This window comes from Macadamia integrifolia, unplaced genomic scaffold (genome assembly GCF_013358625.1).
Source record: "Macadamia integrifolia cultivar HAES 741 unplaced genomic scaffold, SCU_Mint_v3 scaffold_227A, whole genome shotgun sequence".
In the NCBI taxonomy this organism is placed as follows: domain Eukaryota; kingdom Viridiplantae; phylum Streptophyta; class Magnoliopsida; order Proteales; family Proteaceae; genus Macadamia; species Macadamia integrifolia.
The window spans coordinates 160,549-177,795 of record NW_024870650.1 but is presented as its reverse complement, the minus strand read 5'-3'; the positions used below and the strand labels follow the sequence as shown (position 1 = coordinate 177,795).

Here is a 17,247-nt window from a genome sequence, read left to right as displayed (position 1 = left end):
CAAGGTAGCTAATGATTTGGCAAAAGGAAGGAGTAGTATACTCAAGGCTCCATTATGGGAATGATATTCCTTTTTGACATTCAGTGCTCTAGATGAATGGATGATTTGTACTTAAATAGGTTGGGTTATGGCTCTAAACGTTGGTTCATAGGAGGGTCTGTTCTGTTGATGTTGTATTATAACGTAGTAATGCTAATTTTCTGTTTTCCCTTGTCCTAGAAAAATGATGAGAAAGGATAATGTGTAACCGTAGTCTATCATCAGCTCCACTAACCAAAGACAAGAAACATGACTGAATGCCACCATTATCACATGAAGGAGCCTCATCGCTAAAGCACTCAGAATTGTGAAATATCAAGTTTCATTAAATTCTAAAGAGAACTACAGCATATACATGTCACAATATTTCTTAAAAGAATTTTACAGACGAAAAGAAAAGAAAGATGCTAATGTTCAAAGGAATAAAATGAGACAACTAATAATAAGTAACCGTTACTCCTTTGCCTAAAATCAAAAGGTAACAGGTTAGAAGTCACAATGCCATCAATCATCTGGGAATAGTTGCACCACTGTACGTTCGGTCAGTCACTGAGTTATTCAAAAACCACCCAGTTACTCTATATATATATATATATATATATAAGGAGGCCCACGTGCACCTATCAAGGAGGGCCATTATGATTTCGTAATATTCAAAGAGAGTAAGCTTTCATATTGGCGATACTAATTTCGAACCTGACCCTTCGCCATCCTTACTGAGATCACAAAATGGAGTGTGCTTGCCAATTACTCATGCTCTCTAGTGCTACGAAAATTTCAAGTTGAAAACATATGACAACTTCAAGATTAATTATTTTAAGATATGCATCATACCTATAACCTGTTCCCTAATAAAAGCCTCCCCCAGATTGACAAATAGTGGATCAGAAGGATCCAGGAGGAATGTACAGCACCAGCGAGGATCGCTATTGATAGTGTTCCTGTATAGAACAAAAATGAGCAATCCTATTTCCACATATGATGCCCTTTCTTTGGATAGGAAACAGCAACAAACTTCATCAAGATAATTAAAAAGAATTCAACGAAACAAAAAACAGCTCCAAAAGAAATACATTATGGAAGAATAAAGGAAATTAAGTCCCCATATGGGAGCATGCCAATCATCTAGAAATATGGATCTGCTTACCCAGAAGAACTCTTTTTGACGGCTGCACGATCCATAAGAAATCACCAATTAAAGAACATTATATTGGCTTCTCCCTAACTTGTCTTAAAAAATTCTCTTATTTTTTCCACCCAAAATTCCCCTAAGAATCACATGACGAAGCATTTTCACAATTTATGACTCTTCCCACCTAATGAATATTTATTCCAACTCCTATTTGTAGAGAAAAGGAGGCCCAACCACCATTCCACCAATTCTGCATCTACTATAGGGAAAATGGTGGTTGGGCCTCCTTTTCTCTAACAAGGAAAAGGAATAATGATCAGCTCAGTTAACCAAAAATTAGTTAATGTAGAACATCCCTCTTCTAGAAATATGAGTGCATGTGTTCTCTTATATGTCAATACATTGAGATTTGAGGCCATCTTGATTGGAATTTTAATGCCCAAAACTCAAGCTCATTCTCCCTTGAGACGTTTGACCCATTTCAACCCATAAGAACTAGCAACCACAAAAAAGGATAACAGGTATCTAGAAATGCTGCAATAGTAACTCACATGTATCACCATTAATACCATTATATATCAAACAACTATGGCTAGAATACAGTCACAACTTGTAATCAACAGAGTCCTTCAGATATGGTACTGATCTCAAGTACAATAAGGTCAATTACCAGTTCCCAAGTCTAGTTATATTTGCTGCAGGGAATATCCTCTTCAGTGTAGCTGGTACATTACCAGAGAATGATGGAAGCACTGGACAAAATGGAAAACATTCAAGGCATTAGAATTTTTTTAGTGACAGTGAAATTAATAAATAATAGGGTAAATGAACACTCCCTGGTCACACAGCCCCTGCTCCCAGACACAGGGGGTAAAATGGCATCCCCCCCCCTTTTGATTCCCATGTGCACCCCCTCATTGGCCCCGGTGCTGGCACAGGGGCCTGCGCGACCAGGGAGCATTCTGTTTCCCTAAATAATAATAATAAAGAAAGGGCAGAACATTTTCCTGAGCAGAGAACATAATAAGTACTTGAATAAAAATTTTTATTCACTATGAATCTCCCACAAGCTGAGTGGGCCACTTGTCATACTTAAATTGGACTAAGAGAGGGAGATCATGAAGAGGTAGACTGTCAATATGTCTGTAAGACTGTAAGTTGATCCAAGGTGGAAGTTAACAGTAAAATCTGTAAGACTGTAGCTGATCACCTGTAACTAGGCCTACCACCTCAATCAGCACCAGAAATTATTTGACAGAGTAATTATTTCAGCAAGAAAAACAGATGCCTTACAGCCCTTACCCAAGAGTCCTTTTTGACATCAAAGGATGCACATGCCTTCCAAGAAATCAGTGGTGGTTGGGTTTTGCATAATTGACAAGCTTGATTGATGTCATAGGCAATATCAAGATGAGTAACAGTAAAATATTGAGCATTCTCAATGCTACAATAGGAAGCAGGAGGAGAAAGAAGATCACCATAGTAAAGAGGCGTTTCAACTTTCAACTAGCGATTGGGGTAAACATAGGCTTGCAATCAAGCATCTAAAATTGCTTTAATAGATCAACAATATAACTTTGCAGGACCACTGAAGTTGACAATGTAGCAATAAACCTCAATTCACAAAAGAGAGTGAAGATGACCATATTTCTTTTATTGTAAACTGGGTCTAAAAAAGCTGGGAAAAATGCTCGACTAAGGACCCAGATTTTCTGATGGGAATATATCATTACGTATAAAAGAAGGAACATCATAATAGATGAAGTGAAACAAATAAAATTAGAGTAGAAAAATGAAATTGTAAAAGTCTGAAGAATGTGTAGCTAAACTGTTGGAACTAAGTTAGAACAAATTATTGAGCCTTGTAAATTGCTTTCGTCCATTGACTAGTGTGATCAGTCATCAAGGATGAATAAAAAAGTTAAACTAGGCAGTAGAATCATATGAACTCCATTCCTTAAAAAGCATGTAGGACATAAATTTGCTTAGTTATCTAGCCACAGTTGTGAACCAACCAAAGAACAAATCAGAATCAATGGTTCCACCAGAGTAATGCTTGATCTTGGGTAGTTGGTACCTATTTGCAATGAACTATATCCTATGTAATAGGGTTACCGAAGTCCAGATGTCACTACATTGAATTCTGTCAATGGCACTAGCTGAATACCATCTAAGATCTATCTGTAAAGTGGTTGGATCCACATCATCAAATAGGGAGACAAAAGTATCATGGAACATGATAGCAGGTACAATGAAGATACAAAACAGGTTTATATTCATGAAGACCAACTTTAAGGCGAGTAATTATATGGTGATTGTAGATGTCTCGTTAGTAGGGTCAAGAGAAGAGGTGGTGGAACCGTGGAATCACTGTTAACATGTAGTTCAATTGGGAAATGTAAAACATAATTTAAATGTGGACCAGTGGGACAGCAGAGACAGAGACTGCATTATCAACACCATGACTGGCATGCTCAATCCATTGCCTATGATTGCTTGATCCAGACTCACGTACTCAGAGCAACAGGCCATTCCTCTACTGTCCAAAGTCATTAGATGAGTCGCCAGTAGCCATCCTGTGGATACATGTGCATCCTACCAAAGTATTGAGCAATATTGTAATTCTTGCAAGGGTACTGTAATTAGAAATATGACCAGTTCGGTCACATATTTGGCATGCATCATGAAAAACATGATTAGAGAAGACTAAATAGACCCACCATGGGCTTAGATTGAAGGAATTTGTTTGACATATAATCCAAGTTAATCAGGAAAGAGAAAGCAATGCTGGTGCTACTCAAAGTTCCATATTCTGATGTGGATTAGAGCCACCAAAGTATCGAGAATTAAAACTTGGCTCGTGCTCTTACCAAGGCTATGGTCCCAAGATGCCACAAAAAACAACAGGACCAGGAATAAGAATTTGAAGCAACTGAATGGGCTTCCAACTGTTGCAAGTTGATCAACCAAGAACTTGCCTTGATCACTATATTACACCACTGTAGACATTCCTCTCTTCAAGGAGTGCAGTTGAATCTTTAGGTGCAAGACAGACCTGAGACAAAGCCATGCAAACATGCAAGTCTGGTAGCGGAGGCTAAGCGGGCAGGAAACAACCAATGGGTGCCACCTATTGATTCAATTAATAGGGGGCAGAAAGGTCATTCCAGAGGGGAAAAGAGAGATAGAGAGGGGGGCGCTGACGGTGGGTCCCCCGGCCCCCCGGACAGGACTCGTTTCCCCTATTAAAATATCCAGTTTAGGCCAGCATGTACTCGGTAACAACTAACAACTGAGAATTACATTCCACAAACAGATCAAAAGTTGATCCAATACCAGAACTTAGGCTGGAAACATGAATACTGGACAGTAGAAGAATGAATATTCATCTGATGGATTTTCTCTATGAACCCCTATCAACAAACTTGAACAGAGCTTAAGCCTTGAGGACAATGAGCCATCTGGCATTTCCACTACAGGTAATTTGCTTAACCAAGTTTGATAAATATGAGAGGCCAAATTACTGAAAGTTTGGTGTCGAGGATGATACAACTGAAACAAGAACCATGGACTCTGAATATGATGAAGGAAGACAAAAAAAAAGGTCACCATGCAAATAACACATGAAGAGCAGGGAAATATATGGAGGAGTGAGGCTTAAGGAGAAAATATTTCATAAAGCTCTGATACCATGAAAAGGGGTAGAATTATCTGAATGAGATGCATAAAGCTATGAATACAAAAGGAATGGCCCCCATAACAGAGACCATACAAAAGGCATGAAATAAGTAAGGAAGGAAATGCACAAATGAACAATGGCATGCCAGGTATGAGCTTAAATAAGAATTTAAAAATTTATTCTATCGTATTCTTCCGCCGAATATGCCTCCCTACCATCCAAACTAATGCCGTACTCTCCGCATCACATCAACATACATTATGTCTGAGCTTAAGTGCTGCACTGCTGCTAATGAGTTAAAATGAAATTTTTATGAATGGATTACAAGCATGACCAGTACCAAATTCATAGAGGAATAAAAAAGGCAAGAAGAAAAAATATTTTTTTAAGTCAAAACCGAATTATACCAGGAGTCATTCCAAATTCAATCATCCTTGATAGAATCTGTTTCTGTAAAGCCAATTGTTGATCCAGCCAAGTTTGTGGAAGAGGTCCACCCCACCTGTGGTATTAAATGTCTAAGACTCTTCCTCTCACAAAGGAAACCATGATGGTAATCACAATATTCAACACCATATGTAACACCCAAAAATCATTTAAAGTGTTCCACTGTGTGAAACATGCTGACTCATATCTAATTTTACATGCACATGTGCAGGTTTTCTTTCTTTTCCCTACTCAATTAGTGCAAAAAATATAATAAAGCAAAACCGTGGAATGATAGATGCCAATGATAGTATGGATGGGAGCCACTAGCAGACAAACCACCATCCTAATCAAGAAGCTAAAAGTAAACCATAAGAATCCTGCACAACCTACCAAACAAGCGAAAAGCAATATCAAGGACTTCATCCACCAACAAAAGAAGACAAGCTTACCTGAACACAAACTCAAATCTGCAAAGAAAACTCCTTTGTGCTACTTATCCCAAGAACTACAAGAGACAACTAGGACCCCTCCAGATCTTAAACTGTTCCAAGATACATATTTTATGCATAGTTCACTAACTTGGACTTTGACTCCAGTCAGGGCCATAAGAGTCAAGTGGACTCCTAGAGTCAAGCAGTTGACAATGGGAGTCATGTAAATAAAGGGTTCTTAAAGTTTATTATGTTGCCAATCAACCCGAAAGGCATCTATTGGTGTAGTTGTTAGTGTTTCTTCATAAGCAGGGATTGCCATTGTGTTTTTTATTTAATGTCATTTCATTTGACTCAATAGGCTCAAACCAAAGTCACGAAGTTGACTCGGCCAAGGCATGTGCATTTATGCAGTAGGAGTCCATGTGTCAAACTCCTGGTGCCTACAAGTTGAGTGTACTCGATCAAATCTCAAAGTTGACTCACAAGTCGGCAAGCTATGATTTCATGTACTTCCCTTTCACTGATTAAGTAATTCCACATTTTCCTATAATTTTTTAAGATGATTTATAGCTTAGGAAACATTTCTCTTCAAATTTTATTTCCCTACGTGAGAAGAGAAGGAGAAGCTTTGTCTATGTCACTGTATGAATATAAGGTCTTCAAAATGGAAACAGCTTTTGGAAAGAAATCATTATTACCATCTCAGATTTTACCTACAAAGGAAAGTGTCATATTTAGTCTCATAATTTCAAATTAGCATGACGACGAAGTAAACTTCCTTATATGATAATAGCTTAATGAAGGAATGAACATTTTTAACAAAAATAAGGCACATGACTCAAAATAGACATATTTGGGACATTTTTTAACCAAAATAAGGCACATTCACTCTAAAACACGACTCAAGTAGACATATTCATACTGAAATTGCAAAGCCATCCATGTTAAACAAATACTCGTGGCTTGAATAACAGATAGAGAAACTGCATAAGAGGTGCAAATTCAGTACCAGTAAATTCTTACTCATGCTACGGGTCTTTGATCCTTCTACAAATTTCCTGAGTTTTCAGTTTCCACAGATAAATTACATAGGACATTTACTTTATAACTTTATGATGGTTACTATTGACTCCTAAGGAAGTGGTAGCGGTGAGGTTACTCCAGTAGGTCACAGTTTCGAGTCTGGAATAGCCTCTCCTTGAAGCGGAGGCAAGGCTGTGTACATTATGATCCTCCCGAGACCCTGCAGTGTCGGGAGCCTCATGCACTGGGTATGGCCTTTCTTGACTCCTAAAGAACTGGAAATGATCTCACTTAAAGGATGATTTTTCTGGATGAGAGATATGATATTGGATTGCAATAAACAATTTATTAAAGCTGAGATGAGTTACTTAAAAAAGCAAAAAACAAGACAAAACAACAAAAACTGAGCTGAGTTTATACTTTATAGAATCTATATAGCAGATTAATTTTTTGCCAATTCTTCCCATCCATAGTTGTCAAGGCGATTAGGCAACCCAAGGCATTGGAGGAGCACCTAGGTGCCCTAGACATGTAGTATGGTAAAATAAAGCAACGATAACTTAATGTAACCATGCTTATATGCAACAAAGAAGCTATATCAATGCAATAAGACATAATTATGTGGGTAATGGGCTAATATGAGAAAACCAACAACATAGCATAGGATATAACAAGCATATTCATCAAAAAAACAAAGTCATAAACATAAATCAAGTGAAATGTTAAAAAACTGATATTATATAAGGTGTGCTATCACAAGGTGTCCAAGGCGGTTTTTTTTTTTCTTACATCAAACAAGGTGTGCTACCTCCTTGACCCAAGAAGGCACCTGGATGCCTGGGCGATGCCTTGACAACTATGTTCCCATCAATATCGAATTAACTGAAAAGAGGAAATAACATAGTTTGAGTCAAACACTGTTCACATTTACCTACCCATGTAAATTGCCCATGCGAGCCCATGCTAGGAAAGCTGGTCCTCCAAAGAAATCATTCAAATCTTCCTTGGTAATGTTAAAAGTCTGTCATCAAAAGATACTAATCAGAAGATAAAAGTGGCAATCCTCGGTTTAGGAAAATACTAATCAAGGAACAAACTTTCATCATATCAATAAAATATGCAAAGACTGTATAACTTGAACCCGAGAAATCATTAATCAAGAATAGCAATGTGTTGTAATAATGGGTTTTATGGGTTTTAAGGAAAGTGTCAGTTACCAAACGGACCCTAAGGGGTTTAATGGTCTTTGTAATTCTCTAGAACCTTCTCTCCATTGTTATAAATAAAGAGGGCTAGTGTCATATGAGACACAAGTCATTACCCCATTCAACATGGTATCAGAGCCATAGGATCCGAAACCTTAAGGGCTCTCCCTCTTCTGCATCTCTTTGCCTCTTTCTCATTTCTCTCTCTCTCTCTCTCTCCCAGTGCCTCCTTCATCTGCGCTTCCCTCCATCTCTCTTCATCTGCTTCTTTCTCGTAGTGGGAGCTTCTTAAACTACTAAGAGGGTTTCTAGCCTCCATCCATCATTCCTCTGGGCTCTCAAACTCTCTTCTACAATGATCTAAGAGAACCAAAACCTTTTTTTCATCACTTTTTCAAGGTTTTCACCCTGAGAATGTTTTTTCATTGCCAGGATGCTTTTTCCCTGCTCGATGCTCCGATTGTCTTGATGTTTGTTACAATTGGTGCCTTTTATCCTTGTAGTGGTATGTACCGACCACTTTTTCGTTTGAGGTCTCTGTTCTAGAGCTATCCCCAAAATCGTTTTCTCAAGGTTTTACCCTTTATCGATTTTTGGGTTTTCTAGTTTTTTCTAGTTATTTTGGTGCTTTCTCTATCCCTAGCTAGTGTCTCTTCTATTTGCACAGCCCCCTTGAGTAGCAACCATGTCTACCAGCTCATCTGCTACTACCGGTGGAGACACCACAACTCTTTCTAACTTTCCTCCTTATGCTATCAAGCTTGATGGCACAAATTACCTTATGTGGTCATGCTCGGTCTATATCTCCATCAAGTCTCGTGGCTATTACGGATGCCTTACTGCAACCACGAAGCGTCCAACCACCGGTACTGAGATTGACAAGTGGGAGTGTGCCAACTCTCTGGTTATGGCCTTCCTTGTCAACTCCATGTTGCCACAGCTTTCGAGTGGCATCTCCTCCTTAACTCCGCTGCGAAGATCTGGAAGTCTGTCCAAGATATCTATTACCAGGCAGGGAATGATACTCAGGTCTTTGAGCTTCGCCAAAAGGTTCGTGATCTAAGGCAAAGAGGGCTCACTCTATCACAGTACTACCATGAGTTGCAGACACTATGGACCAAGTTGGATTTCTATGAGGAGTATACTCCTTCCACCCCTGAAGATGTCACCAAGTTTCATAAGCGAGAGGACAAGATCAGGGTCTATGACTTTCTGGCAGGTTTAAATGTGGAGTTTGATCAGTTGCATCCCAGGTTTTGAGTCATGACCCCTTTCCTACATTGGATCAAGCCTATGCTGTGATCCAACTTGAGGACAGTCGACATACCACTATGTTTCCACAACAAGTTGCCACTCCTACTGAGAGATCTACACTTGTTTCTGGCACTCAATCCCTTACTGCAGCCCCACAGTCTGGGGGCTCCTCTACCAGGACTCCAGTAAAGTGTGATTACTGCGGGAAGGAGTGTCATGCCAAGAAGCACTACTGGAAGCTTCATAGCCATCTTGTTGATACATCTGGAAAAGGGTGAGGGAAGGGTCGTGCCGGTACTTATGGGCAGGCCAACTATACTGAGAGCCCTGACTCTGACTCTGACTCTGACTCTGACTCTGCTTTTAGCTCCTCAATAGCCTCGCTATCATCTAAGGAGCTTTCTGCCCTTCGGCGCCTTTTAACACATCTAGACTCTCCTACACCTGCCACTGCGAGCTCTGCTCATTCCACCCCTTCTGGGTCAGGTTTCTCCTTTTGTGGTCATACTATGTCTGTCCCTTCTCTACCCCTTGGATTATAGACTCTGGGGCTTCTGATCATATGACATGCCACTTGTCTCTTTTTTCACAGTACACTACTTGTCCTGGTAATCGTAAGGTCAAATTGGCTTATAGGACTTATTCCACTATTCTAGGGAAAAACTTTGTTAGTTGTACCCCCTCTTTATCCCTTTCTATTGTATTGCATGTTCCTTCTTTTCCCACTAACCTTTTGTCCATTAGTAGTCTTACTTTCAGTCTTAATTGCAAAGTCATTTTTTTCCCGTCTCATTATGTTTTTCAGGATCTAGTGACAGGGGCAACAATTGGCTCTAGTAGGGTATGTAATGGTTTGCATCTGCTTGATGATGACTCAGCATTGGTCTATGGTCAGGCTCTTCAGACATCTTCTACGTCACCTCCCATCTATGAGTTACTGCAGCGGCATCGTCGATTGGGACATCCCCCTTTGGGAACTTTAGTTAAAGTTTTTCCTTTCATTAAAAATTGTAATTCAATTCAGTTTTTTCATTAGACATGTGTTTTGGCCAAACAAATTCGAATCACTTATTTTGTTTCTATAAATAAAAGTGCCACTCCTTTTTCATTTATATATTCTAATATTTGGGGTCCATCTTACTATGTGTCTGGCAATGGTTATCGGTGGTTTGTCTCTTTTATTGATTGTCATTCTCGGACTACTTAGGTTTATATGATGCAAACTAAGGGGGAGACCTTCTATTGCTTTCAGCAGTTTCACTGCATGGTTCAGACTTAGTTCGGTGCTACCATTAAGATCCTTCAAAGCGACAATGGCTGGGAATACTTTGAAGGGCCCTTTCAATCTTACCTTTCCGATCATGGGATGATTCATCAGACTAGTTGTGTGGATACTCCGGCTCATAATGGGGTTCCTGAGCGGAAGAATTGCCACCTTTGTGAGGTAGCACGCTCTCTTATGTTTGAGATGCATGTTCCTCCCCAGTACTGGAGCGACACAATTCTCACTACTGCCTTTCTTATCAACCGAATGCCTTCTCGGGTTCATGTCTTCCACTCCCCTCTGAATCTTCTCCAAGGTTCCGCAGCTTTTCCTATTCCTCCTAAGGTATTCGGTACCATTTGCTATGCTCGCGATCATCATCATCATTGAAAGTTTGATCCTTGTGGTCTCCAATGCATTTTTCTGGGGTATGCTCCTACTCAGAAAGGCTATCGATGTTTTCATCCTCCTACTCGGAGTTGATTTGTGACTATGGATGTTATCTTTCACAAATTTGCGTCATTCTGCACTACGACACCTCTTCAGGGGGAGTCTCCTTCCATTGTGGAAGATGTGCCGCCATCTCTGCCGTCTCTTGAAATTGTTATCCCTACTCGTATCCCATTTCAGGGGGAGAGTGACACTCCTAATTCTCCTACTTCGCCTCGGACAGAGATACGTATGTATAGTCGTAGAGAGCAGATTTAGACCACTACACATCCAACATCTACCCTACCATGCCAATCGTCTCCTCTCGAGCTTTGTCTTGTCCCCTTAGACCCCGATAATTCTCCTTCTCCTTCTGTTGATCAGTCTCATGAGTTGCCTATTGTTGTTCATAAAGGCATTAGGTCTGGTACTTTACATCCTATTGTTAAAATTGTTTAATATGACTCACTCTCTCCTTCCTACTATAATTTTGTGTCTTCTCTTTCCTCTGTGTCCATTCCTCATACCTGTGGCAGGAAGCGAGTGCAGACTCACAATGGCAGGCAGCTCTGATTGAAGAGATGCAAGCTCTAAAGAAGAATGACACATGGGATCTGGTGTCTTCCCTCACAAAAGAAGACAGTTGGGTGTAAGTGAATCTTCACAGTAAAACAGAAGGTTGATGATACAGTGGATCGGTACAAGGCCAGACTTGTTGCCAAAGGCTTCACAGACTTATGGGATTGCCTACCAGGAGACTTTTGCTCCAATTGTTAAGATGAACACAATTCGTGTTATCTTAGCTTGTACCGCCAACTTAGATTGGGATCTCTTGCAGTTAGATGTGAAGAATGCCTTCCTTTATGGGGAACTTGAGGAGGAAGTGTATATGGACATTCCTCCTGGGTTCACTTGCTCCAAAACCCAAGGGAAGGTATTCAAGCTGAAGCAATCCCCTCGTGTTTGGTTCGGATGTTTCCATAAAGCTAATGGTCACCTAAGTAGCAAGAAAGGTGATCCTGTGGATAAGGGGAGATATCAGAGATTAGTGGGGCAGTTGATCTATCTCTCTCATACACGCCCTGACATAGCATTTGCCATCAGCTTGGTTAGTCAGCACATACATAATCCCTACTCGACTCACATGGAAGTTGTGTTGCGTATTCTCTGGTACTTGAAATCTTCCCCAGGACGTGGCATCCTTTTTTCTCCTCATTATCACCTTAGGGTGGAGGCCTTCATAGATGCGGATTGGGCAGGTTCCCCTGATGACCGCAGGTCTACTACTGGTTATTACACCTTTGTTGGTGGTAACCTTATTAGATGGCGAAGCAAGAAGCAAGCCGTGGTTGCCCGTTCAAGTGCTGAAGCAAAGTTCTGTGCTATGGCACATGACATTTGTGAGCTCCTATGGCTTCATGGTCTTCTCACTGATTTGGCTGTTCCTGCTACCCTTCCTATAAATCTCTTTTGTGACAGCAAATCTACCATTAGCATTGCTCACAACCCTGTCCAGCATGATTGAACCAAGCATATGGAGATCGATCGACACTTCATCAAAGAGAAGCTGGATATGAGCCTTCTCACTGTGCCTTTTGTTCCCAGTAATAAACAACTGGCTGATGTATTTACTAAAGGTATTAATAGTAAGATGTTTCATCCTATGCTCTACAAATTGGGCATATGTGATATCAATGCACCAACTTGAGGGGGAGTGTTGTAATAATGGGTTTCATGGGTTTTAGGAAAAGTGTCAGTTACCAAACAGACCCTAAAGGGTTTAATGGTTTTTGTAATTCTCTAAAACCTTCTCTCCATTATTATAAATAAAGAGGGCTAGTGTAATATGAGACAGAAGTCATTACCCCATTCAACATAATGTTACTACTCATTTTAGGAGAGCAGCCAAAGTGATATGCAGTATGCTAGAAGAAATAAAGGATAATTTAATAAGCTAATTTAGTATGAAGTTTCAATTATGATTCACCATTAATCACTACTTCACCCTCGAAGAAGTAATAATTACATTGTAACAACTTCAAGGAAAAACAGGAGAATGTCATTGACTTACTTCTGTTTATGGATTAGAGTAAACTATAATGAGCCTATTTCACAAACATTGTAGTAAAATTTCATGATTACCTAATTAATTGAATTTTATGATAATAAACAAATTCCAATATTATGTTTTACTAAGCAATCCATTAAAAGGGAGAAAAAGGGAGTAAAAAGTAGTTGAGCAGAAGGGATTGAGAGAATGAATTGGCTTGTCTAACATGACAGAGGCCAGCTTTGTTTATAATAATGAGAGGGTTACAAATTTCATGACTACCTAATTTTTTAGAGATATTAGTTATTTTTTGTAAGGGTAGTTTACTAATTTGTCATTAGATGTTTTATTTTCATTTCCCTCCTTAGGGAGGTATGTGTAATATCATGTAAATATATTAGTGAAGCAATATTTTGGTGTTAGTGAGACTTTACTCACAGCACACATTCTACCATTCTTATTCTTCTTCTTCATCTTTTTCCTCTTCAACCGAATCTTCTTCTTCTCTCTCTCTTTCTTCTTCTCTCTTAGTTTATCACAACCTTACATTCTAACTTAATTAGGGTCACAATCCTTATCCTACTTCTACACACAGAATCTACTAGATACAGTGTACCTAGACACTTCAACAAAAGTTATGATTGCCAAAACTTTATCAACTAAATAAAAAGGTCGGAACACATAATCCGTCTTATTACATCCAGTTAAATTTTATTGGAAATGTAGGTTAGGGTTCCAAAGCTAAATGCATATTTTGTTGAGGAATGGTAACTATTGAGACAAAGCCTAAATCAAATTGCAATCGATAAACAAAACTGATAGTTAGCATTGTCTTAAACAATGTTTGAATTATTAGTGCTCAGTATGCAGACTTAAGCATTTTACACTCGGTATCTAAAATGAGCATACATAGTAAACACCATCAACCGTTAACTCCAACAATGTGCAAAAAAGATGTGCAACCTAAAACAAATAAAGGGGGGGGGGAATATAACAAGAATACATCCTGCAAAAGCAAACAATATCACTAACAATGATATTCATAATACAAACTATACTAAATAATGAAAGAATAATCAGTGGGCAGGGCACCTTGAAAACTTTTTGCCAAATTGCCTCTTGCCCCGTAAATGCCAAAGGCAAGTTAACCCCTTGAAGAGCCATCCAATCAATCTCTTTCTCCCATCTTTTCCAATCCCACCAAACAAAGGAATCTGCATGAAAGGTGATCCTATTTTTAAGAATTGAAATACAAATGAATGTCCTAAGAAACAATCCAAGTAATAAATCAAATAATGAGGGAACTTCAGTGTTTTAGGAATGCCCAATGGGAGGAGATTTATATTAACTAAGCCTTAACCCAACTACTCAGTGTTGGCTGGACTCTGGAGGGCAGTTGCATAGAAACACAAAGTAGCATGCTGAACCTCAAAGCTAGGAGCACAACTAACAAGACTACATATTTCAAAGTTGAAAATACATTTATCCCCTATGGTAATTAAATAAAACGTAAGACCTTGGATTTTCTCAGTTCAAACAACTCAAATTCAAGCTGACGGAGCATCAATTGATTTAGGACTGGACTTGTGCAAACAAATTAATATTATATTTGACAATTGAAAGACAAAACCCTAAAAGGAGGGAAAGGGAGGATCAGTTCTTACAACTTGAAGTAACAACATTTTGATAATAATTCCATGGGACTGGTCGTCGAATCATTACACCCCCATCTTTCACAACAGGCAATGATCCTGGTGTCGGAATAGAAGCAATCTGAGTTCCACCAGTCTTGTCCCATGAAACATGAGCACCACACCAATACTTTAAATACCAATGTAGACCAGAAACCATTTCAACTGCTGTAGTGCCCTTAATCCTTAGAAAAAAGAAAACAATCAAAGGAAAATCCAAAGAGGAAACAATAAGCCATTATAAGTTAGTAAACATATCACCAGGAAATCAACAGCAAGCAGAAGCTTCTACAAGCTGTGAAATATTTGAATTAGCATCAACTATACTAGCATGTCTAGTGTTTTCTTCATCATGATTGTGAGGTTGCTGCTCAGTTAAATATGAGCAAGCACAAAATAAAAATTATGGCCAAGACACATCCTGAACACCAAAAAAAAAAGAGAAGACCACAGAATTCCTGACGCCCAGCTGATAAACTGGATCCAGCAATAGAAGATTGTTACATCCAAGATCATTTCAGATTACCAAAATTTTGCAAAGAATAAATGAGTTATACTGCTGCCTTCTCCAATTCAAAGATCCACTGCTTCAGATTTTTAAGCAGTTGAAGAGAATGGAAGGACCACATTTCTGGATGAAGTAGGAAGTTAATGGGGATAAAAAGTCCAACATTTATAAAACTGGAGAAGTAGACAAGATCCATCTGCCATCAGCTGCTTGGACTTAACATGAAATGAGGATGCCATGGCTAATCCACTTAGCCAAGTTAAAAAATGCTTGGAAAATCTTAGCTACAACTAATAACAAAAGAAGAGGAGGATGTATCTTTTAGGCTTTGAGACAATTAAAACTGCTATACATTATTACAACATTTAAGAGGAAAAGCACTGATTTTTCCTTTCAACTAGGAAAAAGGTAACCTACATTATTCCTGCGCCCTTCCTGCTTGATAGATTGAAGTTGTTTATCCAGAAACAACTATATCCACTGCAAGCATCCTGATATTCAAAGTGCAGATAAAACATAATAAATCAAGATATGAACATTTGTATGAAATCTATTAATCATGACAACATGTTAATCAGAAAAAAACTTTGTGAATCCATGCAAACAAATGGCCAACATCTCATAATAATAAAGGAAATTGTTTTGATTGCAGAAGTCAATAGGACCACGCATTTGCAAACTATAATAATATACAGAAAATCTAAATACTTTTAAAATTAAAGAAATACAAAGAAGTATAAGAACCTTTCAAATCACATATAGGACACAAATATACCATTTTCCAAACAAAAAATATGGCAGAAAATTTGATCCACGTGTGTATTAGAGAGATAGAGAGCTATGTACCATATGTTCAGTCTCAAATTTAATACTATACAGTTGTCAAAGCGCCAGGTGAACCAAGGCGGTTGAGGGGGGCTCAAAAATTAAGGTTGCACCAACTAGACGCATAGGTGTCGCCCAGGCGACCAAGGCGCCCATCAAAAAAAGTAGCCAAGACACCTAGGCGTTGCCTAGGCAATGCTTTGACAACCTTGATACTAGAAGCCCATTAAACATTTATATGCCCCTACATGAATAGTTTATTTTCCCTTTATTTACCAACTCTTTAAGAAAAAAGGCAATATTTTTAGAAAACAATTCTGTGGCTTGAAATACAGTGGGAAATTCCAATACACCATAGGCTTTACAGTTGAGATGGCGACAAAATTTTATATCTGAAAAATCCAAAGGGCATCCTACTATCCAATGGTTCAAATTGCCACATCAATCTTCCATGTGGCTCAAAACAGGCTGTACATCCTGAAAATCCAAGCAACACAGCTACCCCGATAGCCTCCCCCCAGTCTTTTACCATCAAAATGCCAATCTATTGCAACAACAGGCATTTTCCATACATTGGACAGCTAAGGTAAAAATATCCTACCCAGCATCTTACCCCATGGTACAGTTAATCCTCTTTTATTCTTTAGAAAAAATCTCTTGGCGCACTCTGAGTCCAAAGTCCCCATTCATAAGGAAATTAACCCCATTGATTTTCTACCCTTGCTTCCAAATCATCTAGATGGTCAGAACTAAAGTAAACTAAAGGGAACCAATGCATAGCACAACTAATCATAAATAAATTAATATGTCCTACTTGAACTTCCAATTTCCATCAATCAGATTAGTTACTAATATGGATAGTGATGCATTAGCACAAACATCCTATTAAAAATGTTCAATGATAAAATACATAAATGCATAACAGGACCTATACCGAAAGTAATGTACAATAATAGTAATAACAACAACAATAGTTCCTGGAACAAGATAACCCAAAATAAATGACAACAGTAGTAATTACATGAGATACATGAATAAGTGCCTAGCGCACTTGGTAGCATGGGGTGTGTGGAAGCTAATTGCTACCACGAGTTCCTGGGTTCAAACCTCCTGGTTCACATCTCCCCTTCCCCACAGAATAGAATAGAGCAGGCCGGATAAAAATAAAAATTACATGAGATTCAAATCACGGAACATTTTTCCATCAACATCTGGGGAACTGGTTAATCTAACATCTTGAATTTAGATAATAATATAATTTTCCATGGTTCAGGTTTATAGTCTT

At 38.8% G+C, this 17,247-nt stretch overlaps 1 protein-coding gene across 3 annotated transcripts in view; it reads right to left on the bottom strand.

The window, feature by feature from the left end:
* Nucleotides 1–17,247, bottom strand: part of LOC122071439 (alpha-N-acetylglucosaminidase) — a 38,020-nt gene that overhangs the window by 20,053 nt on the left and 720 nt on the right. For all 3 annotated transcript variants that reach the window (XM_042635793.1, XM_042635794.1, XM_042635795.1), the window contains exons 2-8: nucleotides 15,555–15,628; nucleotides 14,603–14,814; nucleotides 14,031–14,152; nucleotides 7,672–7,757; nucleotides 5,258–5,352; nucleotides 1,842–1,923; nucleotides 874–980 (exon numbers count right to left, since the gene is read on the bottom strand). In XM_042635793.1, the coding sequence (XP_042491727.1) occupies nucleotides 874–980; nucleotides 1,842–1,923; nucleotides 5,258–5,352; nucleotides 7,672–7,757; nucleotides 14,031–14,152; nucleotides 14,603–14,814; nucleotides 15,555–15,628 (778 nt within the window). The remainder of the gene's footprint in view (nucleotides 1–873; nucleotides 981–1,841; nucleotides 1,924–5,257; nucleotides 5,353–7,671; nucleotides 7,758–14,030; nucleotides 14,153–14,602; nucleotides 14,815–15,554; nucleotides 15,629–17,247) is intronic.